This window comes from Cyclopterus lumpus, chromosome 7 (genome assembly GCF_009769545.1).
Source record: "Cyclopterus lumpus isolate fCycLum1 chromosome 7, fCycLum1.pri, whole genome shotgun sequence".
NCBI lineage: Eukaryota > Metazoa > Chordata > Actinopteri > Perciformes > Cyclopteridae > Cyclopterus > Cyclopterus lumpus.
The window spans coordinates 14,938,710-14,953,539 of record NC_046972.1 but is presented as its reverse complement, the minus strand read 5'-3'; the positions used below and the strand labels follow the sequence as shown (position 1 = coordinate 14,953,539).

The 14,830-nt window shown below is 40.1% G+C and overlaps 1 protein-coding gene across 6 annotated transcripts in view; it reads left to right on the top strand.

The window, feature by feature from the left end:
- Nucleotides 1–16: 16 nt before the first annotated feature.
- Nucleotides 17–14,830, top strand: part of LOC117733281 (DNA (cytosine-5)-methyltransferase 3B-like) — a 31,793-nt gene continuing 16,979 nt past the window's right edge. For 2 of the 6 annotated variants that reach the window (XM_034536800.1, XM_034536799.1), the window contains exons 1-4: nucleotides 24–260; nucleotides 5,021–5,129; nucleotides 11,340–11,423; nucleotides 13,951–14,101. In XM_034536800.1, coding sequence (XP_034392691.1) covers nucleotides 253–260; nucleotides 5,021–5,129; nucleotides 11,340–11,423; nucleotides 13,951–14,101 — 352 coding nt within the window. In that variant the 5' untranslated portion in view covers nucleotides 24–252. Of the gene's footprint in view, nucleotides 261–5,020; nucleotides 5,130–6,765; nucleotides 7,671–11,339; nucleotides 11,424–13,302; nucleotides 13,385–13,950; nucleotides 14,102–14,830 lie in introns of those variants that run through there. The other 4 variants (XM_034536801.1, XM_034536802.1, XM_034536803.1 and 1 more) reach the window with 4 other exon arrangements.

Genomic DNA, 14,830 nt, shown 5'->3' with positions numbered 1-14,830 from the left:
AGAGAGAGAGAGAGAGAGAGAGAGAGAGAGAGAGAGAGAGAGAGAGAGAGAGAGAGAGGAGAGCACGCTGCAGCAGCATGCTTCAACAGAGTGAACAACTCATACCAGAGGACTCGACCGACTACTGATCTGTGCAGAAAGTTTTCAAGGTGGTTGATTTAAAAAAACACTTTTCCCACAACTTTGACTCTACGGACAGCAAAGCATCCTCCGTGCCATTTCCCAGCCGCGGATACGTGTTGAGAGGCGTGGATGGTTATGTAAGTTTCTCACCGGGGAGGGCATTTTTTGCAGGAATTCACCGAGCAAATAATTCAAAACTTCATCTAAAAAGCCACATGACTGTTTGTGCAGGCTGGCTCGCTGTAGATGGCGTGCTCTCCCCTTATCTCATTGTGCACTTGTAAAGTGTGTCGCTAGTCTTGTCGCCCATGTGCTGCAAAACAGAGCTGCTCAAATGTCGAAGCAAATATCTTTAACATTATCATGTCGGCGCTCGTGGTGTCTTTGTATTGCGTTTATAACGCATTTATTACAACATTCCTATCATGATCTTTGAGGAATTGAATGCATCTGTAGTGCATAATGTGTTTCAGTAATGGTGCGTATCTCCTCCCATTATAGAGTTTAAGGTACCTTTTATAAAACTTCTAAGCACGTGTATCTATTGTTATCATATAGTTTATATTTCTGCAAGGATTTAACGTTGCTACTGGTCCTGCGTGGTGAGTTCGAAGCGAATTGTCGTGCTTAATATATTCTTAATAGGCCTATAACGCTGTTATTACGACTTGAAGAAGTGTACAGAATAGTGATTTTACACAACCCCCATGTGTTGTCGCGGCCGGGTTAACTGGACTTGCGTTACTCCTGGTTTAGTCGCATGTCTCTTAAGGATTGCATGATGGGAATTGTACTGTGTGTTTCCTGGTTTTGAACGCGCTCCGGTGTTTGAACATGTTCTGACGGCGCATGTTTACCGGATTAATTTCTTTCTTCTCGGATTATTGCTCTCTTGCCCCTCTGTGATTTATTAGCAGGATTTCTTGCAGCCTGTTGTTAGACAGGTAGCGACAAATGTATGTTCAGATACAAAGTATTCTCATTCATGTCGGAGTCATAAAATGCAGAAAGAAGCCACGCGGTGTAAAAGTGAAGGGGAGGAGTCATTAAAAAGTGACTGGTACAGTTAATCCAGAGGGATATTGATTTAGGTATGACACACACACACGCACACAAACACACACACATACACACATACACACACATTTATATATATATATATATATATACAGTATATAGTCTTTGTGCTTAAAAAACAATGACAATCTGTGAAGCAGATCTTAACAAGTAAATTAGTGAAATAAGTAAAAACAATTAAACTAATTATTTAACTGAATGAATGCAACATGTACACCAAGACAAGGGATTGTTTATTTTCAATGTCAAAATATTTGCAATTAATCGTTTAGTGTATAAAGTATACTATAATTAGAATATTAAAAGATACATTTGCTTTTACTTGTATAGGGGGCAAGTGAAATGTCCAATAGAACAAGACTGGGGTTCAATAATATAGACAATATAATGTGGCTTGTTAAAATTGTAATTATTTGTGTCAGTGTAACGTTAATATTTTCTATACTTTCCTCACTGCAGGCTGGAGTTTATGTCCCTTTTTCTGAACCACTACAGGTTTCGAAATTAAGTAATTAATTAATGTGTGTTTTAAATTCTTTGGATCATCTTTGGAATGTTTTAATCGTATGTCAAAAGAAAAGTCTTATATAATGTGAATAGCTCCATTTAGTTTGTGATTTGCCTTTTAAGGGATTATTTTTGCATTCATATTGAGGGGACGGGATCTGACATGGTCTCGTTTAGTAATGTCTAAATCTAACCGGAAAATAAAACCTGTTGTCAATAGACAGTTTGCTGCCGGGGTTTTCACTGTGATCCTCTAATTAATATCTGTTTTTTAGAAAAAGTTTAGATTTTTTAATCCTATTGATACTCCAGAGCGGTCTATAACTTCTCTTTTGCATACATTTTCATATTCACAAATGATCTCGGATTTATTTTCAAGCATCAGGACAAATGAGGTGGGACATTTACAGTTTTAAAGGAAGGGAAGGACATTTGAGGAAGAATATAGTGCAGGGACCATAACAATAGTATACTTGGAGGGCTGGTGCATGATGGGGGACTTCTAGCAGGCCTGTAAAAGATGGACGTAAGCTTAGTAAATGCAAGATAGGGGAGTTCTTTAGAAAAGTTGTTGTCTGTTAGCTATAGAGAGAAAGGCATTAAACTGTATTTAGTCCCCCATTACAATTGAATGAGATCGTTTCAGGACCAGTATGCCCAGGAGAAGCACTTGTAGCAACCAGTAAGTCTTTAAATGTACATATATAGGCAGGTCAGCATTGAATGAAAATGTAAATATTTCCCATAGACTGCATAGAAGAAGTGGACAGTGAGGTCACCCACTGGTTTATGGACTACAGTTTTAAAGCCTTGAGTGTGCCGTTTTGAATGTCACCATTTGGTTTCTGGCCATCGGTTTACCAGAAGTAATACGAGAGGGTGGAGCAAAAAACAACCCAACGCTGAATACAACACTTTTAGATGACCAAAATATTACAATTAACTTTCATGAGCAGAAAACACAAGTGAAAGGGTTATAGTTCTAACAAGTAAATACGGACAATGATCACCTGGTATCAGTTTGTAGATATGAATCAAACCTTTTCTTTCCATTAATCCACAGATATTGATCTGATAGCCTGTGCTCTATTATAAAATGTTTATAGTCGACGGCCCGCCGTGAATCAAAGGAACCGAACAATTGGATTTTTATAATTACATCGACAAAGAAACCATGTTTATTGTGCTGATACCTGAACCACCTAAAAGGGTCGGTATCAGCTCCGATACAGAGCCATGCATCACAATACCCATATATATGGTCTCTAACTGGAGTGTACATCGCCATATTTCTCAGTTAGTTGTCTTTAGCTGTAGTGTACTAAAGGAGTCAGGTCAGTTAACAAAAGGGCATCCTTAGGTATAGTAAGAAAATATGTTTTAAAAAAAAAATCTTAAATCTTGTAATGTTTATGGTTTTGGTGTTGTAATTCAAAATGGGTGCTTCTGATCCAGGCTGTTGAGTGAATGGATGGTATACTGTATGAGTGCAGTCTGTAGAATAGGCAACAAAGTAGACAATGTATAAACCGTAGGACTGGATCCGAGCCTAAAGGGGCCCTAAAGTACATGACAGACAAGGAATGCAGCCCCCAGCGAGAGACCCTGAGGAGCATACCCATTGGGGAGTGAACAATCCCCTCTTGCAATGCGGTCCCTAATCTCTCGCCACCAGACACAACTTTGATGTGAAGCCGCCCCCCCCCCCCCCTTGTACTTTCTGTCCCCTTTTCCTGGGCCCCTCACTCCTTTCTGCCCCTCAGTCTTTCCTCAGATTTTCTAATTCCTACTCACTTCTCTGTTTCTGCAAAGATACAGTAATGAACACTTAGATATAAAAAATCAGAGCACTATTGACACCCAAATTGTTACTTCATCGTCATTTTCAAGCAAAACGCAAATTGGATGAATGAGGCACCTGTTTGGTGTGCTGTTTGTTGTGTGTAGGTCAAAGGTCAAAGGCAGGGGGCGAAGGAGTGAGCGTTGACATCCTGTTTGAGTGATGAACTCCTTCACCTCTCTGCAGCCGTGTGAAGGGAGAGTCCCCGAGCTCAGATTATTAATATAAAGCCAGAGGGCACCGACCTCTGCACACAGATCAACGAGACTTCCTCCCGCCAAACATCACAGACTGTGTGTGTACTCGTGCTGTGGGGCCATAAATCTGTTCAGACAGTCAGATTTTAGGAACTTGCCTTCCTCTTTGGGGCCAAAAAGCTGCTCCTCAAAAGATAGAACTATCACATCTTTTGGGCACGAGTTGATATGATTAATGACAAGCATGTTATGCGTTGCATTAATCACTCCTCCTGTCCTGTCCAAACATGCCATGAAGAGGTAACCGAGCATCGTTCCTGTTGAATATAGTCAGTGGTTTAAATGTTTAATGCTGAATGTTTTTGAGTTTGTATTTAGGACTGCAACTACTTATTTTCATTTGATTTAGTGTAGAAAAGTGTGTCCAAAATAACATGTCAGTTTTTGTAAACTCTGAACCAGAGGTATTGATTTCATTCTGGTCATTTTTTAGGCTGTACACTGAAAATAAAGTGAGCAAGTTAATATTTTGGATTGGATTAACTTGACTACACAATAATGAATTGAACATACAGGTGTTATTACTTATTTTCACCTGCACAATCACTTTCTTTTTCCTTTCCTTTTACAATTGCATCTTTCCTTGTTATTATGGGATTTGTTTCTATGGATTTCCAGGTAGAATAAAGTGAGTAAAAAACAAAAAATGACATGCTACCCGAGGTCTGCAAGTCTCTCCACCCAGGCTTGTTTGACAAAGACCCGTCACCTTGAAATTTTAACTGACACGTGCACACACATTCACATCCACATTAAAATATGCATTCATGTACAGCAGCATGAAGGCTGCAAAGAATGTGCGGTCATAATGAAAAGAAGGATGCAGAAGTAATGCATAAAATGCATGTACAAACGCATACACTGTCACTTTTGCTCACTCTCTCTCACACACACACACAGGCTTGTGTATCTGTTTACCTCAGGATTGTATGGGCATTGTCAGAGCTGCTCTTACCCACTCATGGAGAGGCCAGCGACATCCTCTCCTCTCCAGTCTTTCTCTTTCTGTTAGAGCCTTGTCCTCTTTCACACAGCTGTATTTCTCTTCATTAATTACTGGAGATTAGAGAGATAATTTAATGCAAATGTTGTTCCAATGTATAGTGAAACATTCAGTTACATTTTTATATATATATTGACTGTTGATGATCCACAACACCAGGTCACTAGTCCTGGTTTTCTTTGTGACTGTTCCCTTGTATTGTGTCTTGTCCAGGTATGAAAAGGAGTCATCACAGCCTCTGGACCAGTCAACCACAACAGCGATGCCTTCCAACAAATACTCTGCTGCTATCATGGATAATAGCAACAACATGACAGCCACGGTGAGCCACACACACACACACACACACACACACACACACAGGATACAGCCACGAGAGGTCACCGTGTATTCTTCCCATTGTGAATATGGAAAAAGAAAGTTAAAGCTGTTTACAAAAACCACAGTCCCGCATTAACACCCACGTACACACACACACACACAAACACTCCCTGAACTTTTCTCTGAGCCAACTGTTTTAAAGGAGTGTGTGTGTCGATGCCAAGGCAGATGCCCGGACAAGAGTGCCAGCATGTTATATGGGCCTAATTGAGAATGGCTGTGATGGTGTGTGCGTGTGTGACACACACACAAACACACACACACATACACACCACAGCTGCATCTATGCAAAGAAGATATGTGGTATAGATAGAAGGATGGAGGAAGTAAAGTAGGGAGGGAGGGAGGAAAGAATCAAGGAGGCAAGAAACATAATGAATGGAAGGGTTGAGGACAATAGCGTTTTTATAGGGGTTCACGCATGCACAAATACACACACATATGAACGCTCCCCTCTTGTCAGATTCACAACCTTGTAAGGGACATTTTCTGAAAGCTCAGTTTTCTCGAGACGTGTTGGCTGACATCAGGAATGGTGGAGTCCATGGGAGCTTAGTTAGTCCAGGTTAGTTAATCTTTTTTAGCGGTGCAACGGATCATAAAACTCACGGTTCGGATCGGTGTCACGGATCAGACCACAGATCAGATCAGCACAAAGGGCGCAAATATATCTTTTAGAGATCCGCGATCACGTTTTTTGGCACCGATACTAATTGCCCATCATTGATGATCCACATTGTCAGATTTTATTCCCAAAATATTATTAAAACCATTCATAAATTCTAAATATTATCTTTTTACATTGTTATAGTAATTTATAGTGTTTTTTTTTTTTCCTTATAAAAAGTCAATTCAAATGATAAGGAAATATTTACGAGATATATTTTCATGATTAAAGTAGTCATTAGTAGGTTTAATGGTGTATTATAAACCGCTTAAAGTGTAAACAGGTCATAAATATCTATTTATGTCCTTCAAACAACTGGATTCAAGTTTCTCACCAACATTACATTTTAGGAGATTACATTTATTTATCATTATAATCTAAACGTTTCCGTTCTTCACTGTCTTGTCAAATTCAATATTAAATTATGAGCGGTTGATAGATTTGGAAGCAAAGTCTGTGTTGTGTGAGCCCACACAGCGCCACACTGGGGGATTTTAGGCTGTAACCGACACACATAAAACCCCCAGTTTGGTGACACCCTCGGGAAGATGTTCTGAATTATGGCTGAAAAAGGCTTATTTCGGTGACCTGTAGTGAATTAGTGTCCAGTATTATTCTAATTATGCAACATTGCATTTCCTGCTTTACATTACCGGCACGCTTAAACGCCAAACATATCGTGCGCACGACTTCCCATTTTGTGTTCACGAGTTCACAAGTTCCATTTGAAGGAAGCAAAACACAAAGTTTCACAATCTGTACACACACCTTTACCCCCTGTTTAACATGTACCCACCCATCCCCCCCCCACACACACACACACCCTTTCACCTCACACTTTCATAACTTGTGTACACACTTACTTATAACCACACACACACACACACACACACACTTAATGTGTTCTGTCGTACGTTACTGCTGGTTCCTCTTTTTGAGTCTCATATATCACTCCGTTTTAGAGGGACACTTCCTTCTCTCCGCCATCTGCCGTCCTTTTCTTTCCTTCTCTCTTTTCTCTCCGTCTGTCCTCTTTTTTTCTAACCATCACAACCTTAATTCCTCTCCTCTGTGTTAACCGGTTTAGCGCCACATCTACACACGTTTGATATGAGGACTGTAGGTATTCATTTCAAGTTTAGACAGATTTACGGCAGGCAGGTCGTTTCTTGGAACTTTAGTTATTTCACCGAACATGGCAGAGGAATCCTAGAAGATTAACGAAACCCCAAACCTCTTCTTTCAGCTGACAAACAACAATTATGGATATCAAGTGTCTTGCTGATGGATTAAGGTCTTACACTTTACATTTAAGTGCAAAGCTAATGAATTCTACCCTTAGTGTTAACATATGCATAGTGACTGCCCTCTACCGATTGAAACAGGGCTATTGCAATTTATTGTTTGCTATAAACTGATCTAGTGGCAAGTGACGAGTATGGAGGCAGTTTTGTCACCAAAAAACCCTTACCTGCTCTTTTCTATAAACCAATGTCTCCCCTGTCTCTAGGAAGGAAGCGTGCATCTACACTCCACTGCCAGCTCTCCGAGCACCACCTACTTGCTAGGACGGCAGGCATGAGTAGATGCACACTTTCAGTAGAAAGAAAGTATTTCCTACATGAAACTGTTCACAACGAGGTCTGTGGATTATCATGATTTCTAGAAAGAGACGTTGCTGTTAATTTTTTTTTAATGTATTTTGGCGCTTCGAACACCACAAGGCGAATGCCTCATAGTCCCATTATATTTATTCTATTGGAGAGAAGGCGGATATTTCTACAGCCAACACATCTGGATTGATAAATAGCACAGGTAAGAGGACACATGGATTTTTATTTTGTTAACTGTCCCTTTCAGACAAACAAACTTCTGCACTAATTTCACTGTAGAAAAAAAAGAGAGAAAAGTACATTTTGTGCATCTTGGAGATGTGTAACAGACTGGAGGTATTGAGGAGGACGGGAGATGCTGGGCTTCATTCCACTCTCAATTTTGCAAGCTTGCATTGTTGAAGAGGTTTACAGCATCACAGACAAAAAAAAAGGAAAAAGAACGTAAAGTGACACTCTCAGAGCCATAACAGTTTACTACCCTGTTTTGACAGCCCGTCGTCGCAGCGACGCGGGGCAGACTGTTGCTCGGTGTGGAATGTGTGTGTGCGACGTAGGTTGGTGAAATCTGCACAATGCAAGACTTAACATACTGCTTTACCAAACACACACAGAGCCATGGAGCGTGCAGGATGCACAAGACACATGTTCCTCACACTTGACACTGTAGTAAAAGTTGAAGTTGCAGTATGCGGAGGGGGGGGGGGGGGGGGGAGAGAAGGTAATTGGTGGTACTTTAATGCTTCATTGGGCATGTTCATGTCTGCCAGCAGCACAGAGGATGAAGAGTGATGGATACCCAGGAGTTAATGGAGGATAATGATAATAGTCACACAGCCACCTGGCCCACATCAAATCCCATTATCTGTTCAGGTCTTAAACTCGAGGATTTGGAATGAGCAGTTAACCATTTTACACAACTCTGATTTAACTGACGCTCTCACCCAGAGAAAGGAGAGGAGAGGAGAAATTCTTCAAAGACGGGGGATGTGAAGACAACTTGTGACCGAAAGATGTCATGAAACAAACTTAGCTTTGCATGTTTCGGTCACGTTTTTTTAATAGCTTTTACTCTCCAAGAAGTAGCTGCAAAGCTGCCGTCTCTGCTTCTTTTATCCGTGTATATACAGAAGCTCCCCCCCCCATCTTTCACTGAAGCAGACCTGGTTGGAGCAAACCAAATTTATGTGAGAAATAGTGGCGACAGTTCTTTGCTAATCACTAAATGACAGCGAGAAACAGAACTTTTTAGAAATGTGTTAAAGCCGTTGTTCTTCTTCCACATGAGCTACAATGTTGGCCGCATTTAAAGAAACAGTTCGATATTTCGGGAAATGTTTTTGCTTTCTTGCCGAGAGTTAGAAGAGAAGATCGATTCCACTGTCATGTTTGTTACATTATCGTTTGTTTGGACTGAACAAAAAACTAAATGTCAAAACAAAATTCACAGTTTTACAATCTTTTATTTTGTAATCTTTGCAATTGTGTTTTTGTATCGAAAAAAGGATAACATTTAGAAAGTTAGACAGACAGATTACACTGACTTTGGAACGGTTGAACTTGTTTTTCATGATGTTCCCTGATTAAAAAAGTTAATCTGTAGACCGTTCTAGTTCTTAGAAAGAAAATCTGAATCTACAAAAATCTGAATCGTCAGGTCAGACTTTTGGAATCGGCAAAGAAATTGCAATCGGTGTATCACTACTACCAAATGTATAATTTAAAGTTTGGGCAGAGACTTGCAGCCTCTTTATTAGCGTGCGTGAGCATCATTATGTGACAGTATGAGTCAAAACTTTCTACCTGTAGCCAACAACGAAGAGCTCAGTTTCTGTGGAGGTTCACCCACCCTCTTTGTGTTTTGGCTTTCTTCCTGCTGCAGCTGTGGACAACCACTGGGTTGTCATTGGTTGGATTAAATGTGCCCTAGAACTAATTAGAAATTTGAGACAGGCACAAAGAGAAATCACCAAACCAATCAAAATTCAATGTTGTGTCAGGGCAAAATGTTAAATTTGCAGATCTAGAAATATGACTTAATATCAGCTCATGCGTTAAGCAACTATTGATGACGTCGTCACATTATTTTTAAGCTGGATAGAAAAGTTACAAATGAAGGTAGACACACGCATGTTGCTGTCCCAAGTTGACCTGCAGAGGCAGAAGTCCCGACTGGGCATCTGCCAAGTGTAACTGTATAAATGAGAAGCAAGAAGCTGTTAAATTGAGCCCCAAGGTCTCCCCTGCAGTAATGTTTTTTTAATGTTTCAAAGTGTCAAGAGGAGTGTGGCAGCCAAGACCACTAACGTACAGCTGTTCTGCAGGGACTCCGATTTTCCTCCAGCTGCAATCTTTCATCCATTAAATAGCAGAGAGGTCATGGAGTTCAGTTTACTTTATGCCCATTTTAGATTTAACACAGTTCAGTCAACCTTTTTCAGATTTAAAGCTCAGAAACTGTTATGCACTGAAAAGCTGCCTCAATTAAAGCTGAATGAATGAATGGGCTGAAAGCAACATACAGACTGCAGCGATTTTCACTGGGATTGTTTCTTTTTTCCAGAAATGAAAATCACATAACAAAACAAAACATTGTGAAATACATCTGGCAATTGCTGCCTACCAATCAAACCAATAGACTTGAACACTCTGCAGCTCCAGTCTGTATAATTGTCTTGGCAGATAGACAGATTTACGACTCTACACAATGCAGGATACACATCTGCGATGGCTTCTTTCTTCTCAGCCTGAAGTGCTGCTCGACCTTCTTTCATCACTCGTTCTTCGCTCTGCAGTCACTCCTCACCTCCCTTCACCTTCAGAACACAGAAAAGACTTTCTCCTCCATCCGTTCATGTTCATGTCCTGAATGAATTATTCAGAATGCTTTTGGTGACACTGCTGACCTTTTCCCTTTCTCTTTCTCTCAGTCTCTCCCTCCTCTGGTTCCTGCCAGTGGTTCTCACTCTCAAACCATCTGGAGCACACTCTTTATGCACAGGTTCACTGGGTTCTTTTATTACTGGAGAGATTTGGCATCGCAACCACGCTCACACACCACATACATTCCCTGTTTTACAATGCTTTACAACGTTTAACAATCAAAAACCGCCTTAGATTCGCGTAGCTGGGATTTTCCTTAAAAAGTCAGCACAATCTCCATTTGTTGAACAGCTGCTTCGTCTCTCCTCCTCCTCTCTCTCCGCTTTGTTCATTCTTTGTCTCTTTTGCACTAAATCAACATTATTTGTAAACTAAAAGTGTATCAAATGTTTGATATTTATTGTTTTTACAGTTTACAGTTACAACTGTAACCTACAGTTTAATATGACCACCCACAAAATAACCTGTTTCCACCGGCCAAATGGCTATTGAATGTTTACATTGCTACATTGTGTGCCCATACCACTTATTCACTCCAGTTGCGCAACACGTTGACTTATATTTAATTTGTTAGTTTGAGTGTTGAGTTTTTTTTGCAGCATATAACAATGCTGGCTAACATATTATTTAAAGAATACATATTTTGAATGCTGTTATTATGTATTACATTTGATCAGCTAAGAGACTGCACACAGGTAAAATGCTTAAGCTTAATGTATTATCTTATTTATCTAACATGTGTAAATTTAGATATAACAAACCTAAGCATTGTGGTTTTAGCAAAAAATAATGTTTGTCCGGTACGTTCTTATTTTTTCTTATTCTTTCACGTTAAAGAAATGTTTTGTGTCAAAGCGTACAGGCAGCGAGTATGAACACCCCAGTGTAAAAACTATCCAACTTGTAAAAAAGCAGCTATTCACTGCATCTGTTTTTTGCTTGTCTCACATTCTACTCTCTGTTGCCGTGTTTGTCTGGACGATATAAGTCATGTAACTCTACGGAAACAGCACGAGCATGGCTAGAAGGAGAGAGCTCAAACATGTCTACAAATCACAAGACAAGAAGAACAGTAAGATTCATTTATTTGGTGATTTATTTGACAAAAGTTGGAAAACAATCTATCCAATATATCCAACATGTTTTCAAGTGCCCATAAGTGTTACCAATATTGGCAAATATTGAGGCAATACATTTTGAACTATGTACATTTTTTTTAATTTAACCAGGAAAAGCCTCATTGAGATTAAAAATCTCCTTTACAAGAGTGTCCTGGCCAAGACAGCAAAAGCACATTTAACAAAGTTTCAGACATACAACATAAAACAGTGACAGACAATAAAAACTTTTTTTACAGCTACTGGCTGTTATAAATGTAGTAATGATGATTTATTTATGAACACATGTTTTTCAAAACCACCAGCAGGTTTTGGGGTCCAACCTGAAAGATATAATGTGTTAATCTAGCTTTACATCCTGAGTCTTCTCTTTCACACATGCACATTGGTACAGAAGCACACACATACACTTAATCCTCCTCGCTTTTAGAGTGTGTCTGTGTGTTTGTGGGTGGGGGGTGGGGGGGATTAGCTGTAATCAGTACTTCTAAGTGTATCAAGCAGAAGTCCAAACAAGAGCTGAGCTCACCGCTGTCGAGGTGAGAGATAAAGTGATGCAGAGAAAAACAGTAACAAAGCGCTTTTCTCCTCACCTTCAGGCCACCTGTGTTGATCTCTCCCTCTCTAAACAAACAAGTCACTGGGGGCTAAAGCCTCTCAGTGATCCCTCATCTGCTGTGTTATTCTTCTGGAGTGTTTGAGTTGAGTGAGATGGTTAATCTCAAGTTGACATGCGGGCATGCCTGATACGCATGATATGTCAATTAAAAGAAATATATTGGCTCCATTGCAGCGTTCGTGTTTGATTTTCACACTTTTTTCTGTGACTTTTGTCAGGGAAAAGCAAGAATGTGTTTCCTTAATGTAAACAACGCCCCAAGGGGAAGGGAGGGTTTGGCTCCATGTCTCAAAAGACATTCTTGCCCCAGAGCTTTAGGGCTTAAACAATGTGTGCTATCAGCAGCTGCTTTGTTTTAATCTATTTTCTACTAAAAAAGATGTCCGCGCTTGTGATGTTGCTCGCAAGACAGCTTAAACAAAAGGCTTTGTGTCAGATGTAGTTTTATGTGCAGAAAACCTTAACATATCAGTGAATATTACAGCAGACAGTACACAATACAAGCTGGTGCAATGAGCCCGTATGTGGTGACTGGGAATGCTCCTCAAAGGGTTTTTGGAAGCAAGTGACCCAGTTGGTAAACCATTCAAGGTGTCTGGCAAAGGGATTGTCATTGCAATTGTGGTTTGAGGATTAGAAGATCAGCCCTCCGAGCCATGATTCAACAGGTTGCACAGCGTCATGCTTGTGGAACTACAGGGATGTCATGTGACCGTTTCACAGTATGCGTCATACATGTGCAGCCAGAGGCTCTGGCGTTTACTTGTGCTGTGGACGTAATGCATCCTGACAGTCTTTGGGGATGTTGGGCGATGACGTCAGCCAGCACATCACACCGTCATCATCCTCAGCTGTGGGTGGGTTGGCAGGTGAAGGCTATGTGGAGGGCCGTTGGCACGGGCAACACTTTCTGTCTGTTTTCGAGTCTTTCTTGATTCTTCATTAGCTTCGATATATTAGTTAGTAGTTATAGTGGGCTTCATATAAAATAAAAAATACAGTGAAAAATGACGATAGTGATCACGTCTGTCTAGGTCAAATTGATCACTATAAGCTGATGAATATTATAACCATCTAATTGACATAGCATATGAATACAAAGTTATGAAATAGAAAGCATCCCTTTTACAGGCTCGCTGCCAATTGTTTTTCCTTTTCTAAGGGCTCGCTTGGGATGCGGCTTTGCCGTTTCTTGGCTTGCTCTGTGTCACTGCATGCAGGTGAACGGACAGTTGAAGATTGGCAGAGTTTCATTATGTGGCCAGGAAGTTTCAATCTACGATACTTCAACAACAGGTGCTTTTCCCTTTCAATGTGCACGTAGCTCCAGCATCAGGTAGCCAGCAAGAAAGCCCTCTGAGTACCAAGAAGCAAAGTATCGTGGGAGTAAAATAAAGTAAAAATAAATAAAATAAAAGAATGTTGAATGACGATGACGAAACATGACGACAGACATTCAATGCTTCAATTGAAAATCTCAAAAGAAATCTTTGAATGTAAAAGGCATTTGTTACAGCCTTATATTCAACTTTGGATCATTTATTTAACATTAACCCAGAATCCAGAAGTTAGATCATTTAAGTTTTCCCAACAGCATATTCTTAGTCTTTGTAACTAAACTTAAAGCGTGGCGTTGGGATGTTTCTCTCTGAAATGCACCCGGGGAGTAGTAGTTGTTCTCCTCCACTTGTCACTTTTCTCCTCGTATTGTTTTCACTATTCACATCTTTGCCTTACCTTAACGTCTTTATCGTCCTCACTTCAATCAGTGAATCAATACATCTAATAAGCTGAGCCGCTTTTCAGTAAGAGTCAATCAGGTTGAAGTCTATGAGTCACCTTCCACCTTTCTCTATCCTCAGGCGCCAGTGAACGGTGACATGCCTCCAGCTAAAGGCCAATCAGAGAACGACAGTGGTGTCGAGCTGACCAATGAGAACAGCCCTCTGACCGCTGCCGAACCGCCCTCCCCCTTCAGCCCCAAGCAGAACGGAGACGCCGCCTCACCTCAAGGTAACACACACACACACAGAGGTTGACTGGAAAGGGCAATATAAACATTACCTCCTGGAAACGGAGGGGAAATAGTGTATTCCAATTATATATTTTGTGTGATTTCCTACCTATGTAGAGTTAAATAAACATCTTACAATTTAAACATTTTGAAAATTATTTTAATTTTTTATTTTACAGCATGTCCACTGTAGCAGACCACAGGACCATTTTCATGTGAAAAGCCAATAATACATTAAACTTGATTATAAAACATAATCATTCATCCATCTGGATTTTTTTGCTTGTTGGTTGCAACGATGGTAGTTCATTTTCTATTAAAACTGAATGCATTGTCGTCTTATGTCCAGAACTAAATTAGATATATTTATTTTAAATTCGATTTAGTTATTTGTTGAACCTAAACTAATCTTCTTTTTGTTCATCATTCTTTATTGTTCTACATTTCTTCTTTTGCATGTTTTAATTTTAGTGGTGATATTCCTGGAAGCATTTTCTGTTTTTGGTAATGCAGAGGAACATCTTGCATTTGGTACACCTCATGTACGTCTTGCTTCTGCAGCCCGTTCTGCATCGTTCTGCATGCTTAATGTCCATCATCTCAGGCATGTGCCTGGTTCCTATTCTACTTACAGATTCTCCCTCAACTATCTGGTACAGAATCCTTTCTGCTTAAGTTCTGTCTCCTACAACAATGCTGAGTCATACATACATGTTGTCTTGGTGTCC